The sequence below is a fragment of the Gossypium hirsutum genome, chromosome D13 (assembly GCF_007990345.1).
Source record: "Gossypium hirsutum isolate 1008001.06 chromosome D13, Gossypium_hirsutum_v2.1, whole genome shotgun sequence".
NCBI lineage: Eukaryota > Viridiplantae > Streptophyta > Magnoliopsida > Malvales > Malvaceae > Gossypium > Gossypium hirsutum.
In genome coordinates this window covers 2,721,248-2,741,210 of record NC_053449.1, presented here as the reverse complement: position 1 = coordinate 2,741,210, position 19,963 = coordinate 2,721,248, and the positions used below count along the sequence as shown (strand labels likewise).

Sequence of the window (19,963 nt, the reverse complement as noted above, 5' to 3'; positions counted from 1 at the left end):
CCAAAAGTTGGATAGAGATATTAAATCAAACAAACTGAAAATACATGGTATAAGAGTAAATCTTGAATTATCCCAAAATATACTTATATTAATATTTTTAGTTTTTAGACTAAGAATTAATTAATTAATAATTTGGATAGACATTATTTAAAGTGAAATTATAAGTAATAGTAATATATTAAATATAATATATTAATCATTTCATTGTTTATTTTTAAGACTTTAGAAAAAAAATATTTCAAATAATTAATGATTTCTTTGAAAAACTCAACAGTTTTTTTCTATGAAATCCAATCATTCTTCTTCACACATGGCACTAGTTTTTATTCCAATTATCAGATTCTCTATATCCCTGATCATGGAGGAAGTAATCTGTTCAAGATTCATCTAAAAGTGAGAGAGTTTAAAAAATTATACGGTCAAAAATTAGGTTTGGACAAAAAAATAAAGTTCATTATTTAAATGGGCTAGGCCACATGTAAGATTTTTTGGCCCAAACTCAATTCAGCTTAAATCAGTCTAAACTCTTTTTTCTACTGTTTTATTGTTATTTACTATTATATTGCTATTATTTTGTATTTATTGTTTGGATATTGTATAACTCTCTTGTTTGATTGTTAATTTTGTAACTATTTTAGAAATATTTACTTATTAAGTTGCAATTATCTTAGTATTGTTTAAATATAAAGACTTTTTTAATATATTTTCAATTTGTTGGGAAACATTTATTTTAATGTTTTTAGTGTATTTTATGTATTATATTTTTAAATTTATTTTTATATAAAAAAAATCAATACGAGCGGGTCGAGTTGAGCTCGAGTTTAGCATTTTTATTCTGGGTTAAACATGGATAGACTTTTGAACCCATTTTCCAGACCAAGCCAATACATAAATATGTACATAAATAATAATAAAGGGATAAATGTATGCTTATATATATATCCTAAAATATGTATGTATATATTCAGATAATAAAATGCATGCATATATACATAGATTATAAAATATAGATATGTATATATATATGTATATGTTTTAAAATATGTATGTAATAGAGGTGCTCATGGGCCGGGCAGGCCGTTATGGGAGAGTTTGGGTAAAAATATAAGCCCGAAATATGGGCTTGGGCAAAAAAAAGAGACCCGTTTAGAAAACGGGCCGGGTCTCGGGCACCACTTTTTCGGCCCGGCCCGGCCTGATATAATAAATATATTTATTTTTTTAATTTTAAAATATTTTTTACATACTGTTTTAATTTTTTTAATTTTAAAATATTTTTAAAATACTTTTTTAAATTTTTTTTTAAATTTTAAAATATTTTTAAAACTTTTTAAAAAAAATTTAATTTTTAAAATAAAAATGGGCCGGGCCAGGCCCGGGCCTAGGACCCAGGCCGAAATTTTTTATGGGCCCGGCCCGAACCCGACCCAGCCCGGCCCATGAGCACCTCTAGTATGTAATAACAAAATACATTAATACGTATATAGGATACAACATATAGAATATAAGTATATAATGTACAAATATTTGATTATAATATCAATAATAATATAATATTATTATTAATTAATTAAAAATAAAATAGCAAGCTTAAAGGGCTAAATCAAATTAAAAGGCAAAAATTTGGGGCGGATTCGAAATAAATAAAAAAGGAGGGATTGATTTGAATGCGCGAATAACATAGAGGGGCTTGTTTTATTGTTAATTTTGTAACTATTTTAAAGACAATTACTTATTAAGTTGCAATTATCTTAATATTGTTTAAATATAAAGGCTTTTTTTAATATATTTTTAATTTGTTGGGAAACATTTATTTTAATGTTTTTAGTGTATTTTATGTATTATATTTTTTAAATTTATTTTTATATAAAAAATTTAATACTAACGGGTCGAGTCGAGCTCAAGTTTAACATTTTTATTCTGGGTCAAACATGGATAGACTTTTGAACCCATTTTCCAGACCAAGTCAAACCCAAACTTAAAAAACGTGCCTAAAATTTTACATCAACGCGACTTGACCCATAATCAGGTCTATTTCTCTAGCACTAATGTATGCTTTAAGAAATAACTAATCATTTCAAACTCTTATTCATCGTTCTCAAAGTATTTTATTTCAATCTCCTTAAAATAAAATAACAAACATAGAATGCACTTTTTCAAATATTGAACTCAATCCTTCTTCTCGAGCAACAGGTGCACCCTAAATTCCTAAAAAGAGATAGTGGATTAATTTATTTCATGGATTTAAAATTAAATTATCAATTTGGATATAATTTTTTATTCGAGTCTATTTTCGGATTTATATTTTTTCTCAAATTCTTTTACTTTTTAAATGAATCTTCAAACGTAAAGAAGTGATCCGACCCATGATCATTTGTCAAGAGAAGCAAGCCATGCTGACATAAGATTTGCATAATTACTGATTTAAGCAAGTTTAAATCAAATTCATCAAAGTAATTAGGAAAAATGTTTGTGGATTTAGAATCGCCTTTCCTATAACATAAACAATTTCATTAACACTCAGGTGATCCCATATAATGCAACTTAGGTGATTTTATTAGCCCTTAAAACCAATTCTATACAACAAACCACAAGCAATTCTAATATTTAATTGTTTTCAAAGTAGAAGCAATAAGATTGTTGATTTAGAATCCAGGGAAAGATGGAAGCCATAAAAAAATCAAAATGATGAAATGCAAAACAATGTTATACATGGCGATTGAGTCTTAGTTCGATTAGTATGGGTATTGTTGCCAATACAGGAGGACGTGGGTTCGAGTGAGAAGACACAATCTGAACCTTATAATGCATGAGACCATTCACCTTCTTTCCTAATATTTTGAGCTTTTATTATGCTCTCACCATCTTGATGCCAAGTTTGGAATTTTTATCAACTTAAGTTCCCTTGCTAAATTGTTGTCTAATAGACAGGTCTGTTCTTAATATTTTTGGGCCCTAGGTGAAACAATAAATTGGATCATTTTAAAAAGAAATTATAAAATGTAATATAATAAAAACTGAAATTTTTTTGGGATCCTACGAGAAGAAGCATTTATGTTGAAAAATTGAGAGCATTTAATTTATTTATTTTAGTCTGAATTTCTTTTTTCTACATTAAAAACTGAAAAAATAATTTTTGGGCCCTTTCTAATTTTGGACTTTGGGTGACTACACTTTCAAACAACCTCTAAAGTCGAGCCTGCTAATGGAATGGAAATCAAGTCCAATATTCAACCCAACATGAAAAGTAAGACAATTTTAGGAGGAAAGGAGAGGTAGGTGAATGAATATTTTTTTAATCTACCAAAAAATTTAAATTTAGTAAGTTAAAATAGTTGTAATCTCATACATACGAGTGTTTAGTAAAGAAGTCTTTGTAACTAATAAACTAATGACGAGTAAAAATAAAAGAAAAATATAAAACATTTACCTAAACTAAAATTAAGAGCTTTAATAGGTTTTTTTTTCAAGCAAAAGGGTTTTAATAGCCCTGACTGAAGGTAATATTCAAATAAAGTCCTTCCAATAATAACAATTTTAAAATTGAAACTTTGTTCGAAGCCCTGCAATTAATTGTTTAAGCAATGGTGGACGGATTTTTTGTATTAAGGAGGGTAAAAGCTATTTCATAGCAATTAATTTAGGAAAAGATAAATCAGTAACATCCTCGTGCAACACATTCAAAGCAAAATCAAAAGGTTGGGATCAGGGGTAAAAGTCAACAATCATTCCTTTTTGCAACATTTGCTAAGCAATCAGTCATCATATTGTATTCTCGATGCACATGCCTAATACCAATATCCCAATCTCAACACAACAGGTCTCCGATGACATGAATGGCATATGAATCCGGCTGTTGTATCATCAGAGTACCCTTAACATAATGCAACGCTTCCAAACAATTTGTTTCTAACAACGCATCGCGACAGTCGTGGATTATCCTAAACCATTATCAGGATTATCCAACTGACGAATCACCAAATCAATCCATGTTAGACAACAACGGCCCTGAAGATTTGACACAACCTTATTTTTTTCGCACTTTAAAACTCACGCTTGGTTATCTGATGCATAGACGTACCAACCCTTCTCATTGCTTGCATGAGATCTTTCGAAGAAAAAGCAATAGAGTAGCCCACTAAGTTGTTGTCATCCTCAATGATCATAACTATGTGATTTAATTCTGGTAAGGTAGCAGCACAAATAATGACCATATTGAAATCAGGTGGAATTCGAGACCCATTTCCCTTACTTTCTCTTGTCTCACCTCCTTGGACCGCTCTTTCGCAATAGTAAATTGTAGCTCTTTTTCAATAACCTTCGTGATCGGCCCACATTATATGTTCATGTGAAGGAGCCGGCACATGCAGTCAATTGAGTCCAGTCATACTTCAATGATTTTGAATGTCAATAATTGGGATTTAATAAACCAAACAATCTTTAAAACATGATTACAACAAACTACAAGTTAGGTTTGGTTAGTCAATTTAATACTAAATTATTTTAAACTGTCCCCTTAATTTTATCTTTTCTTTTTATAATCAACCACAACAATACACTATTGTTAGAGGGATTCACGTCACACGTACACAATATTTGGTTGTTTCCAATTCAATTAATTTCGAGATTACCGATTCAGTCTTAACTCGATTAGTATCTGCATTATCGTTAATGTAGAAGGATGTAAGTTCGAGTGTACTGAAGTGCATTATCCTCTTATTTATGGGTTGGGAATGGACTATGAGTAGTTCCAGCCAATATAATCAAAATCTATAATGAAATTGTTCCAAAAATAATAATTTCGAGATTTTCAAATAATTGATAATTAATATCAAATGAAATTCGAACCAGAAATTAAGAATATTTTTTTTTAAATACACACAAAAAGGATATGTCCTTATTTTAATTTTGAATATAATCAAATACGAACAGATGGCAACTGGCCAACAATATATTGTAATGACACCCACAAACTCTGAAAGAGAAAAAAAAAAGATGCCTACAAATGTATAACATATATATTGGTTAAATTCTGCTATCAGTCCTTGTATTTTGTAAAAGTTGTGGATTTAGCCCCCACTCGAACAACATTGTTTGGTTAAGTTTAATTACTAGTCTTGTACTATGTGTACAGTTTTAAATTTAATCCATATTCTCTTATTGGATCATTCTAAGTTCTCATACTTTTCGAATCTCGAAAATTCATTTTTGATGCAAATGACCGTTTTTAATCCATTAACTGAATTTTTAGTGAATAATATGTAGAAATAACGAACTATCGTGACATTCCGCGTCAGATTTTGAAAATAGAATAACTTATTTTAATGGATTTAACAACTATAGTTTAGCGATGACTAAAATTTTAAAAAGTACAGAGACTAAAAATACCAAATTAAAGTATAAGGACTATGTACAGAAATTTGATTTAATGTTTCATCAAAGCTTTGATATTGTTTGATATGGAAGGACGGCACCAAAATAATATCAGTCCAGCTTAAGCATCAAACCCCTAATTGGACCACAAAATTGAAACAGAGAAACTTTCAACTCGGACAGTGTCTGCATGAACTGTGGATTAATAGCATTAAATACACCTACAAACATGATTAATTTATTAATTCAACCCCCAATTTTTTTTAAAAAATTTATTCCCCAAATTTCGAATTGCCGATTTGGGGTTTTTAGAAATAATATTGTTTAATTTAACTTCTTCTTTTTTTGTTGCTTACAAGTCAAATTATCTCTTGAATTTAATATTTTTTCATAAATAAATTGATGAAATTATTCTTTATTATTATTTCATTAATTGCATGTTTAGAGAATATAGATGGTTAAAATAAGACAGGGGAAGCTAGTTGATTGAGTTTTAATTCAATTGGTATAGTTATTATTGTTTATCCAGCCGGACGTGGGTTCGAATGCGCTAAAACGCATTATCCTCTTATTTATGGGTTTGGGAGGAACTATGGGTAGTTCTAGGCATTATGTTAAAAATAACGGATATGGTCAGAACATATAATGAGATTGTTAAAAAATGGAATAATCAAAGTAATCTTAATTTAAAATAATTAAATCTTAATGGACTTACAGAATGCGGAAGATTAGTTACTGGGCTCGCTCCGATAGATAACTTGAGAAATAAAAAATATATATAAATCTTGTAAAAAGTTTTAAATAATTAAATTAAGACATTAAAATATTACTAGGGCTATCAATTATTGTAGGGCTTTACTAAACTATAGGCCCAAAGCTTTAACAAAGTTTAGATAATGGGTTGTAATGATTTTACTCCCAAATGATCTATTTGCTTAAAACTATTATTTTATTATATATTTTGAATTTTATTTTTATACAATATTTAATTTATTCGAACTTTTGCAGTTTAGTTGCGAAATTATCAAAAGTTTATCCCGAATTGGAACTCAAATCATTAAAGTCTTCATTATTTTATAATAATTTAATCAGTTGGAAAGCGATTTCAACGTTTAGTCTGTCAAATTTTATTTACTTTCCTTTGAAAGTTACTTCCTCAACAACATGATTTTCACGATAAAAGAGGTGGGAAAGTTTAGATTAGAAAGTAAAAAAATACATTAAAACAAAAATTAACCCTATCTTATACCGGTTTAGACTGTTAGTCTATTAATAAACATATGATTTTCACGATAAAAGAGGTGGGAAAGTTTAGATTAGAAAGTAAAAAAATACATTAAAACAAAAATTAACCCTATCTTATACCGGTTTAGACTGTTAGTCTATTAATAAACATAAAAGAAGAAGAAGAAGATATTGCCTTCTTCTCTTGTCTTACTATTTGATTTTCTTTATTATTTTAACGAATTTTTTGCATGTATTATATATACATGCATTATTATATTTGAAAAATATACGTAGGATAAATTTATATAATAATAATACATTCATAAACTATCATTACATTCTTAGGAACGTACTTACTAAACCAAACTTGATAATATAATTTTTATAAATTTTATGAAATTTTAATCAATGCCTTCCGATATATATCAAACGTCACGTTGCATGAAAGAACATCAAACATGATCTAAAATCATATTTAATTTTTATAATAAAGTTTGGGTTATATGGTAAGTGTGGTGTAATCTTATTGGTTTAAATGTGATTTGAATGCTGTAGGGGCTGGAAGCACTTAAATAAACGCGTTGATTTACCACATTCACATGATGGGTTTGCTAATAATCACCACAACAATTTACATTTATTTAATTATTATCTAATTATGTTATTATCTGATACCTCATGCATAATGTTTCGATGTTTCCAACTCTTAAATCGAAAAATAATTGCATATTTAGACATATTTAAATTAATATTATCTAAATTGTTATATCAATAACGATGTTAAATGAATTAAAATTCAATTAAAAATATTGAAAACTTTTATTATTATATTTTAATAGTTCTATTTTCTTACATTTTAATAATACTAATGTGTGAAAGTCTTTGTATTTGTGAATATAGTGATTACCTTGTGATGTAAATTAAGCTAAAAGTAAGTTTATAAATATAAAAAAATACTTTAAATTTAAAATATATATGATAAATGTTATTCCTATTTTCATATAAAATCAACCCTCTTTATAATTAGACTTATTTATGGGTCGGGCTACTCGATTCGACCTGAAGTTTTGCCCAAAAAGTAAAAGGATTTGAATAAAAATATAGGTTTGAAAAATGGGTTTGGACAAAAAATAAGGTCCATTTAGAAAACAAGCCAGGCCTCGGGTAAAGTTTTTTGGGCCTAACTTGACTTTACAAAAAAAAAAATTGTTGTTTTGCTGTTGTTTTCCACTATTTTACTGTTATTTTCTCACTGTTTTGTTGTCATTTCACTATTATGTTGTTACTATTTTCTTGTTATTGTTTGGATATTGTATAACTCTTATTTTATTGTTAATTTTATTACTAATTTAGAGGCTTATTAAGTTGCATCTATCTTAATATTATTTAAGTATAAAGGGTTTCTTTTTAATTTATTTTCAATCTGTTGAGAAACATTCATTTTAATATTTTTACTATTTTTGATGTATTATATATATTTTAAATTTTCATATAAAAATCAAATAAAAATTTTTAATACGGTCAGGCAGGACCCGAATTTTAATATTTTTATCCAGGCTAGGTTTGAGTAAAAAATTAGGCCCATTTTTTTAACTGAGCCTAAAATTTTGTTAGGGCCCGACTCGAACCTAGCCTAGCCCGACCCATGGACAACTCTATCTATAACAACCCATTTATTTGCCTAGATTTTGTTTGTTATACAGAAAGAGATAATTGTTGTAAACTTACAATAGAATTTATATTGTGAATTTTTATCAAATAAATAAAGTGAGAACCATATTAAAAAAAAAGTGGGAATCAAATCAATAAAATTAAAATACGTATTTATATTTTTTCACATGGTTAATTATAAAGTTCATAAATCTACAAGTTCAATTAATCAGTATGAGTTATTAAATTTAATTAATTAATTTATCGAGTTACTGAATTCAAATAATCAATTTATAAGTTTATAATATTCCAAATTCATAGTAGAATATTTAATTAGAAAACTTAATAACTTCTTGAATTGATGTCTTTAATTCTACTCATGAAAGATTATTTTCATTTAATAAAATATGATTAATAAATTTCTTCACGTGAAATTTAATCATCTTATTGAAAAAATATTTTAACTGAGATAGCTTTCATTTGCTTATCTAAAATAACTATAATTTTACTTAAAAAATTTAGACCATATTATATATTATAATAGAAAACTAGTGTAATAAAAAAATTGTATTTCATAACTATAAATATAGTTGTTATAAGTAAAAATTTATTATAAAAAAGTTAAAATAAAAAAAATTTCGATTCTTCTAAAAATTTAATTATTATAGCAAAATATTATTACGACGGGTAACTGTTATAAAAAGTATTTATTATAAAAAAATAAGTATTTATGGCATACCTAAATCCTATAAAATTGTAAACAAAATGTGGGATTTAAATAGAAAATTGATATTAGAATCATAATGTTAATTTCCTACTATACCCAACTGCTCTAGGAATATTACCACTGGACCATCCTAATTCACTGTGATTTATTTCCTTATGATTTTATCTAAATTTTGGATTTTATTTACAAAATAAAAATAATTATTTGCTTGTTCTTCACCTATTTGTTCTAGTTTTTTTTTATTAAAAAAGGGAATTTTATTAAATGAGTATTAGCTTGACTAGTATAAGTATTGTTGTCAGTACAGGAGGACGTGAATTTGAGTGTGTTGAAGCGCATTATTCCCTATTTTAGAGTTGAAGAGTGGTTATGGATAATTCTAGACATTGTATTAAAAATAATAGATATGATCAGAACTTATAATAAATACAAAATAGATTTTTTATCATTTACTACTAAGCTAATTAAAAACGGAAAGGTATTAATATAATTGATTTAGGAGGATTTCTTTACAAATTAATTTTTTAAAAAATATTTTTTAGAAAAATTAAAATACCTTAAAAAGAAGAGGATGAAAAAGAATAAGGAAGGGATATACATCCTACAATTCTAGAACTCCTTTAAGTAGGTAGGACCCAATTTATATGTACCAATTATTTTTATTTTAGAAAAAAAAATATTTTTATTTTTAAAATTTATATATATAGTGATACAATAGACATTATGTAAGGAGTTCAGCGCACTTAATTTTTTTTTGTCTCGCGTTATAATCATTTAATTTTATCATCATCGTCACTTATATACTAATTATATATAAACGCATCGTTCATCCAAAAAAACTCTAAAGTATTTTAAATGTATTATTTTGATCCACATTACTCAAAACCAAAATAAATTAATTAAAAATTTATAAAAGTTAATTGTTAAAATATTGAGTTCTTTTTTTAAATTTATATCTTTAATTGAATTGACCATTTTTTTTTATGTGTATGTGTATCCAAGTGTCCCCGCCGTTTCAGACTCGCAATCACCGCTCTTTCTATTTCTCTCTCCTCCTTTCCTTCCTTTTTAATTCCCTCCTCTTATGCCTTATTACTCTTTTTTTTTTTTTTTCATCATATCATCAATGCCTCAAAAACCCTTCATCAAACCCATCTAGCCAACGCCATCATAAAGTTCCCAACTTTTTTTCCTTCAGATTCCCTCACTTCCTCTCTCAATTTTCCCAAGAAAAAAACAAACGCGAGGAACAACAATGGCGAATACCCTTCCCTTTGGGGGTGGTTGTTTTCTTTTTGGGTTTCTTTCAGTTCTTTGCTTCTTTGCTTTACATGTCTCTTCTCAATCCGGCCCTGATTCTTCAGTCATGGGAAAGCTCAAAACCAGCCTAAAGCTCCCTTCTTCGCTCGATTGGTCTGACCCTGACCCTTGCCAATGGACCAACGTTCGCTGTGAAAACCAGAGGATCACCCGGATTCAAATTCCCAGCAAAAACGTTGGTGGAACCCTTCCCCCTGATCTCAAAGACCTGTCTCAGCTTAAAGTCTTTGAAGTCATGAACAACCAAATCAGTGGACCCATCCCCAGCCTTGCTGGGTTAAGCCTGTTGGAAGAAGCCAACTTCCATGACAACAATTTCTCATCTTTCCCTTCTGATTTCTTCACTGGCTTAACCTCGTTAACCGCTATTTACCTCGATCCAGGCTTGACAGATTTGCATGTGGCCATGAACAACCTTGAAGGTGAATTGCCTGCATCCTTAGCGGGTTCCATGATTCAGTCTTTCTGGGCCAATGGGCAGAGGTTGAATGGGACAATTGAAGTGATACAGAACATGTCTTCTTTAAGAGAGGTATGGTTGAATATGAACCAGTTTACAGGTCCCTTGCCTGATTTTTCAATGTTGACTCAGTTGAGCAATTTGAGTTTGAGGGATAATCAGCTCACTGGTGTTGTTCCTTCGTCTTTGATTAACTTAAAGTCACTCTATATCGTGAATTTGACTAATAATAAACTTCAAGGACCAACCCCTAAATTTGCTGATGGTGTAATTCTAGATATGAGGGCTGGTAGTAATAGATTTTGCTTGGATGATCCTGGTGTTGCTTGTGATGAACGTGTTACTATTTTATTGTCTATAATGGAAGCTTTTGGTTATCCAGAGAATTTTGCTGATAATTGGAAGGGGAATGATCCTTGTAATGACTGGTTACGTATTTCATGTGTTCAAGGAAATATTGTGTCTATCCTTTTTGCAAAAAAAGGGCTTACTGGTACTATTTCTAGTAATTTTGCGAAGCTTGATTCCTTGACAACTTTGGATCTTTCCGGTAATAATCTTACCGGCACGATACCGACAGAGCTCACTACATTGCCAAAGCTTGTTCGATTAGATGTTTCGAACAACAGGCTACATGGAAAAGTACCACCTTTCAGGCAAAATGTGGCGGTGATAACTGCTGGTAACCCTGATATAGGAAAAGAAATGGCTTCTCCACCATCTGGCAAGTCCCCTGGTGGATCTCCTGGCGGCGGCGGCGGCGGCGGTAGTTCCTCTGGAAATGGTGAAAAGAAATTGAATACGGGGACAGTTGTGGGTTCTGCAATTGGTGCAGTTGGTGGCTTGAGTCTTCTTGTTTTGGGTATCTGTTTGTATGCTAGAAAAGGAAAGCGTACCAGTAAAGTGCGGAGTCCAGCTACTGTAGTCATACATCCTCATCATTCCGGTGACCAAGATGGAGTTAAAATCACCGTTGCTGGATCGAGCGTCACTGGTGGAAGTGAAACTTTCAGCCACTCAAGCAGTGGACCAACTGATGTTCACTTGGTTGAGGCTGGCAACATGGTGATCTCGATTCAAGTTTTGAGGGATGTGACAAATAATTTCAGTGAGGAAAATGTGCTAGGAAGGGGTGGTTTTGGGACAGTTTACAAAGGGGAATTACATGATGGGACAAAGATTGCGGTGAAAAGGATGGAGTCCAGTGTTGTGAGCGAGAAGGGTTTGGCCGAGTTTAAGTCCGAGATTGCAGTTCTTACTAAGGTTCGTCACCGCCATTTAGTCGCACTTCTTGGATATTGCTTGGATGGAAATGAGAGGCTTCTTGTATATGAATATATGCCTCAAGGGACCCTTAGTCGGCACCTATTCAACTGGAAACATGAAGGACTGAAACCACTTGAATGGACTAGACGACTTACAATTGCCCTAGATGTCGCTCGAGGTGTTGAGTATCTACATGGTCTGGCACAACAGAGTTTCATTCATCGAGATCTTAAGCCATCAAATATTCTTCTCGGAGATGATATGCGTGCCAAGGTTGCAGATTTTGGCTTGGTCCGTCTAGCTCCTGTGGATGGCAAACAGTCAATTGAAACAAGGCTAGCAGGAACCTTTGGGTATTTGGCACCGGAGTATGCAGGTAATTGGGTTTTAGTTCGATACAAATATTTCAAGTTCCTTGAGTTTCTGGCATTAGAACTAACATTGCTTGCATTTTGGCAGTTACTGGACGAGTAACCACGAAGGTAGATGTATTTAGCTTTGGTGTGATCCTCATGGAATTGATCTCAGGCCGAAGGGCACTTGATGAAACTCAGCCCGAGGAAAGCATGCACCTTGTGTCATGGTTCCGTCGGATGCACATGAACAAAGACACATTCCGGAAGGCCATTGACGAAACAATCCAGCTTGATGAGGAAACGCTAGCCAGTGTTAGCACAGTGACTGAGCTTGCTGGCCACTGTTGTGCTAGGGAGCCCTACCAGAGGCCAGATATGAGCCATGCGGTCAATGTGCTGTCATCACTAGCAGAGCTCTGGAAACCAGCAGAACCCGATTCGGATGACATCTATGGCATTGACCTTGAATTAACTTTACCCCAGGCATTGAAAAAGTGGCAAGCCTTCGAGGGGAACAGCAGTGTGGATGACTCCTCATCATTTCTGGGCAGTACAGACACTACACAGACCAGCATACCATGCAGGCCGCCAGGTTTTGCTGATTCATTCGCATCAGCTGATGCCCGATGAAAGACACAAAGAACAACAACGCAAGTTTCTAGTGTCAAATCGATTGTTCCAAGATGTTTGGGTTTGTTCATTCCTTCTACTTCATTTCCCATTACAATCTTTGCTCTCATCAGTTATAGTTTGTCAGAGATGGTTTCTTTCTCCCATTTATTTATCTCAGTAGTTTGAACAACTGAAATTTTCGAATGTATTGTACAAGTTATCGAAATGCAATCGAGTAACGACGTATCTTGCATGTCTATTCCTGCTGGTGGCTGTTCATTTCGTTTCTTGTTTGACAAGTTTGATAGTTGCAGAACAGATTTGACATGGACGGTCATACTTTGTTGCATGTCTGACCATGCTCATTCTACCAGAAATTGAGGAACTCAAACTCGTATTTATAAAAATATAAGAATGGTAATCAAACCAGTCAACCAACCCCATTAATGAGGTTTATCTTTTGCACCGCCACACCCTTAATCTACTAAACATTTCATATAAAAAATCTCCCGATTGGATGATATATTCCTTTCTGTGTTTCACTCACGTACTTAAGCCTTTTAGGTAAAAAGAAGGGGGATGATGTGAGAGGAGAATGAGGCGAACAGCTCATCAAGGCGCAGTCACGAATGTCCGAAAAATCTATGTCGTTGGTTTTGTCTGATTTATGCATGATATGCCACGTGTGGTCGAGAGAGTGGACATGGGAATGCATGCCAGCTGTGTTAGTTGCCTACAATATTCTCCACGCCCTGACACAGATAATTAACGTGGGCAGGGCAATGTCTTTATTATTATAACAAAACCCAATCATCAGCATGATTTATTTATATAATCATCTTTTGACTTAATTACTCAAATCCAATATCATCCTTCCCTTCATTTTCTGGTTTTTTTTTTTTAAATTACTCCCTACAATCATTTATTTTTCTTGCCATTTGTAGAGCAGGAGAAGAGTCTTGGATTTAAATTTCTAATATAATATCAATCAAGATTTTTAAACATAAAAAAAACTAAATCAATGTGAACTCATTTCATTATTTGAATCAAGTAGTTGTTGGAAACAAGCGAAGAAAATATTATTGGTTAGGTGACTATGGAGTTCTTTTAAATCAAGAAATTATCACGTCTTCAATTTCTTTTAGGAAATATTTTTAAAAAATAAACACAACTTTTTAATTCCTTTGTGAAATTAAAAACAGTAAATTTCACCATTAGTCGCTCAATAATATACGAGTAAATTTTCGTTCTGATCACTTAACCAAAAAAAAGTTATAATCTGATCGCTAATTTTTTCCAAAGTGTTTTTTTTAGTCATTAAGTGGCTAATAGTGACACTTTTTTAGTTGATATAATAACAATTTTACTCCTCAACTTTTATACTTTATGTCAATTTGACCCTCATTCTGTATAAAAATTATAAAAATACTCAAAGTTATTTAAAAATTAAAAGAATCTATATATTTGGGTGACTAAAAAAACAATTCTGAAAATGTTAATGACCAAATTATATATTTTTTTAATTTAATTGCCAAAACAAAAAGAAAAACTTACTCATAATTAAATAATTAATGATATAATTTATACAAGTAAAAAATTTCAACATCAATGTAACATATAATAAACGTTATTAAATATATATATATATATAGAATTTACATATGCTTGAAATTACTTGTTCTTGTTTGTTAAAAGCATAAACCCTACTATATATGTATGTAAATATGGTGGCGCGTATATTTCACACGTAACTCTTTGTAAGCTATAGAAGATGAGCTGGAAAACCCTACTATATCTATTTGATGATAATATTGCACATGTAACCCTATACCCAAAATAAGGGATATGGGCATCAAATGATTTCATTTTCGCATCCCAAAAGGGAAATAATAGTAAAGCCGAAAGGATAGTGGATTGTCCCATCAATCCTATAAGGGATGCTCAAGCTTATCCAATTAAATCAGGGTAAATTATAAAATTAGTAACTTTTATTTGTCTCAGATTATATTTTAGTTATTCATATTTAAAATTTTACGTTTTAGTCGCTTACATTATCGTTTTGTTACGAAGTGGTCACTCTACCGTTACCTCCCTGACAACAGTCCTACGTGGGAGTCCAAATGAGTTTTAAATGCTAACTTGGATGTCCAGTTGCTGAGATAAAAAATATGTTTCTAATTAAATAAATTTAATTTAAACTGCCACGTATGATATCCAAGTTGACATTTAAAACCCATTTGGACTCCCTTGTAGGACCGCCGTTAGGGAGGTAATGGAGCTTAACGGTAGAGTGATCACTTCGTAACAAAACGATAACGTAAGTGACTAAAATGTAATCTGAGGCAAACAAAAGTGACTATTTTTATAGTTTACCCATTAAATTATAAACAAATTTTTAGAGTATTTTCTAGTGGGTATTGTTAATTGAGTATTAGCTCAATTGGCATGGATATCGTTGTCTATACATGAGGATGTGGTTTCGAGTGCGCTAAAACGCATTATTCCCCTATTTATAGTGGATATAATCTAAACCTATAATGAGATTGTTAAAAGAATTATAGTTTATAATTTCTTTAAATTATATAAACATATTCAAAAAAAATACCCATAATTTGTTTTTCTTTTTGGAATTATAAGCCGCAATAAAAGGGTAGTTTTATTTCAAAGATAAGTGGAAGGAAGTTAGATTAAAGAGGTTTGGTTGGAAGTGCAGAAATTGTGATAGAGAGAGTGCATGTGAGTGTGTTTGTGGGTCTAAATGTGAGCTGGAATATGATTGGTGCTTACTTGTGGTCACGTTTAATAATATACTTCAATCTCTTTCAATGCCACGTGCCTTGGCCTTACTCCATTTTGTTCTTCTTTTTTTTTTTCATTTTTGTAACCTCTCTTCACGACTCGAAATTTATTGGTAGATTTATTGGATTTGCTTTGTGTTTTCAATTTATGTTTTTTATTATCATTTTTAAACAATTTTATTATAAGTTCCGATTATATTTGCTCTTTTTGATACAATATTTAGAATTACTCAACCATTAAGTAGAAAGATAATACGTTTCAGCACATTCGAACTCACATCTTCCTGTACTGATAACAGTCATGCCCGTTCTTGACATTTTTTGGGCCTAGGCGAAATAATAAAATGAGGTTTTAGGTTCTTTAACCGTTGGTAAAAAAAATTTTAGACCCTTAAAAGTTTTTTGGGCCATTGACAGTCGCACCACGACTCCCAAGATCGGATCTGACAGTAATATTCATGTCAATCAAACCAAAACTCAATCGGCTAATTTATATTTCCTTTTATATTTTGGGGTTTCCTGTAAGTTATTATTTGATGTTATGATTTTATGCATTAGTAAAATCATTTTCATAGAAAAAGAGCTTTTTAAGTAATTGTCTAATCGTGTCGAGTTTATTTATGATATTAATTCAATAAAAATATTATATATAGTATAGATAATTTCAATTTTTGTTAACTTCTCTCTCCACCCCAATATTATTAAAAAAATATCAATTAAATATTTTTTTAAAAAAATTGATAACAAAAAAAAAAAAGCAATATGAAAGATTTTACTTCCAAAATGGGTTTTCTAACCCTTTGTTATTGCCATATTTTGCGGAGTTGATTAGCATTTACATTACTAACACCTTTTTTTTATTTGACTTTGCATCAATATATATGGAGGGAAGGTTGACTTTTTCAAAAGAAACATGCAAAATGTAGTTCGTTTGTGGGTCTCACAAAATTGGGTGCAATTAGAACACCCTAATTACAATTTTCAATTCTTAGGGGGAGGTGAGAATTTATAAGGTTCCCCCCTCAAATTAAGTTTATATAAGGTTTTATAATCAAAACTATAAACTATTTGGAACGTGAACTTAAATATTATAAGGTCGATGTTAATTATGCATAGAAAATGGTTTTTTTTTTTGCACCATATCATGAGGTATACTATTTGAGAAAATGGTGTCAGGCACAAGTACTATAGACAACTCACGAATTCTTTTATTTGAAACATTCAAGGCTTTGAAATGTGGTTGAGAAGACATTTGTTATTCTAAAAAAACATTTCTCATATTAACAACATAACCATTATATATAGCATAAAAAAACAAAGATAGATCATATGTAGTAGCATGCTGCATATTTCATAACTCAATAATAGGTGGAATTGAGATGATTCATACTTCGAAGAGTAAATAAAAGAAGGAGATCTTGATAACCTTAATGACACAAATTCAAATTCCGACGATGATGAACTCTGTCAAGAACCAACAAATGATGATAAGGAGAATATATTAAATGTTAAAGAGGAGATAATCCAACGAATATGCAATAGAACAATTAGATAAAACTGCATATGATGTTTATTTTTCTTGCTATTTTTTTAGTAATCGTATTATCAACTACTTTTTTAGATTAATATAATATATATGATGATTCAAATTTAAGTTTTGTTACTCGTTTAAAAATTATTTTTATCATTCTACTATTATAGTAATTAATATTTTTTTTAAAATTATAAATTATGTAATTGTATAATTACAATTTGTCCTACCAAGCATGACATAGGGAATTACAATATTGTAATTACACTCTATAAGCCAAACACATTTAGAAAAATTAGAATTTTGTGTAATTACTATCCATAATTATTACACTTTCATTCGATTACTCCGTACTGTTCAAACAAACCCTTAATAATTTTCAATGAATTCTTCAACAATAACTGCACCATCAAATACCATAATCCATAGTTATTTATGTAACAAAATAACTATACTTTTACACGATACTATAACTATCACCCCTTCTAATTGATTTATAAGAGGAGGGTAAAGCCCTATCAGCAACACAGCTAACATGACTCAAACTCAAATCACATCTGGAATGATGAACACCCTAACCATCAAGTCAACACACAAAGTTCTCCTGTTATTTAATTTAATAATAAAATTCCCAACTTTCAATTCATTAATCTATCGTGTTCTAAATAGGGTGAATGAATATGTTTTATATCGAGGGCTAAATTGAATTGTAATTTTTTTTAAGGGAATTTTTTTAAAATTTTCAATTTTATGATTTTTGAAGAAAATAAAATACGATTTCACTATTTTTGGGGCCAGCTTTCAATGTAGATTAATAATAATAATCCATTGTTTTAAAGAAAAATGTTGGATTGATTAATGGTTTGGGTATGGATATAGGATATAGGATATAGAATGAGTGGTTTGGGTTGGATTAAAGAATAAGTAAACTTGGGTTAGCCTTGGATTTGGATAATAAATATAGCTTTATAGGTTAGGTTTAGAAAGATTAAAGTTTTGTTTCTCATTATTTTTCGAAAAGGTTTTTAGAGTTAAAAGTACTTTTGGAGCTATAAATGATAGCAGGAGTAGTTTAGTATTACTGTCGTAGTTGAAAAGTGCTTTTAAAAAATTTAATTTGGAAAAAGTACCGTAATAATAATATAATTTATTTATAATTTGTAAAGTTATTTTAGTAGTTTCCTTTCGCAAAACCAGTCATATGAGTGGCTAAAATTACTAATTGAAATTAGTTTATTGCTAACTTATAGTAGAACATGGCGTGAACGTAAACGTAAAATAATATCGCTCTAATTGTTGAACATAATTTAGAAATATAGATGAATTAGAGTAAATTTTGATACTCATATTTTAAGTCGAGTCGAACTCAAACAAATACAAAGTCGACCTAAATCTGACCTAGCTTTAAACTATAAATGCATTGCCTTCCATTTTATTTTGAAATCGAATCAAACTAGTTAATTCGATGGAGATATTCGTTCAAAATAATAGATCGGACCATTTGATCCGGACTAAACAAGATTGAACTAAACTTGTATTATTAAATTATTTATCATGAATACTTAATAATTTTTTAATCGAATCCATCAAACATTTCGTTTTTTTTACTTTATGTAATTTCCTTCGTGATGACCACGCTACGTGTTTATCAAAGTCGTGCATGCATGCACTGGCAACTATAAAGTAGTTCGTTTTTCTCTGACAATCTGCCTCCCATGCATTTCTCCCTAATTTTGTGCTCTTTAATTTCCAGCCATATATGAATATATATATATCATACAATTTCTACGATTAACTTGATAATTTATTTCTTATTCTATTTATAGAAATCGAATTGAATTTTAAGTTATTTTTTCATATAAAAAATTATAAATTATTAAATATATCTTCATACGACGACATTCTCGATTGATATGATTGAGATATCAGATTAATTCAAAACTTTACATGTATAATTTATATAAATATATCGATAAATTCTTAAATTGTTAAAATATTAATCTTACCATAAGTTATTATAATATGTAAAACTATTTTAATTTATATTTATAGGAGTGGAATTTTCTTAAATTTTCAAAATACAAGTTTATTTATTTCTTGAAAGATAGATTTCCAAAATGTACTTTTTGGAAATATTTGAATAAAAATATTTAAACTAATTAAAGTAATTTTTTTGAATTGTTCAAATACAATTTTTTTTTTAAAAAGCGCGAACGCTCGTCGTAGATGGCGAATGACAAGCTCCATCGACACAACAAAGGCTTTAGCCTCAGCATTAATAGAACATTACGACACATTGACAATTGGCTTTGTCACAACTTAAGCGTGACATCTCTGGAGTGATTCCAAATATTTAATACGATAAGGAAATCAGCTTCGGATGGTCCAAAACGGAGAGCAAAAATCTACAAAAGAATCGAGCATTCACCAAACTAGAGAGGACAACAACAAAATCATCCCTAAAACCACTTGTAAAACTAAGATTACATACATGAGCAAGACTAAAAAAACGTGCTACAAGAGCAGACAAAAACTTCTAAAACTGAAGATTTATTAAACAATGGAAAAACAAACAAAAAATATATAAAACTTAAGACAACACGAGTCCAAATCAACCCGTGAAATCATTTATTATTTTGAAAT

General features: G+C 30.4%; 1 protein-coding gene across 1 annotated transcript; it reads left to right on the top strand.

Annotated features, from left to right (window-relative positions):
- The first annotated feature begins 9,960 nt into the window (after window positions 1-9,960).
- On the top strand, window positions 9,961-13,250 carry LOC107919829 (receptor-like kinase TMK3). Its single transcript, XM_016849210.2, has 2 exons — window positions 9,961-12,399; window positions 12,483-13,250. The coding sequence occupies exons 1-2, from the start codon at window positions 10,233-10,235 to the stop codon at window positions 13,007-13,009; spliced, it is 2,694 nt and encodes an 897-aa protein (XP_016704699.2). The 5' UTR covers window positions 9,961-10,232; the 3' UTR covers window positions 13,010-13,250.
- Window positions 13,251-19,963: the final 6,713 nt, after the last annotated feature.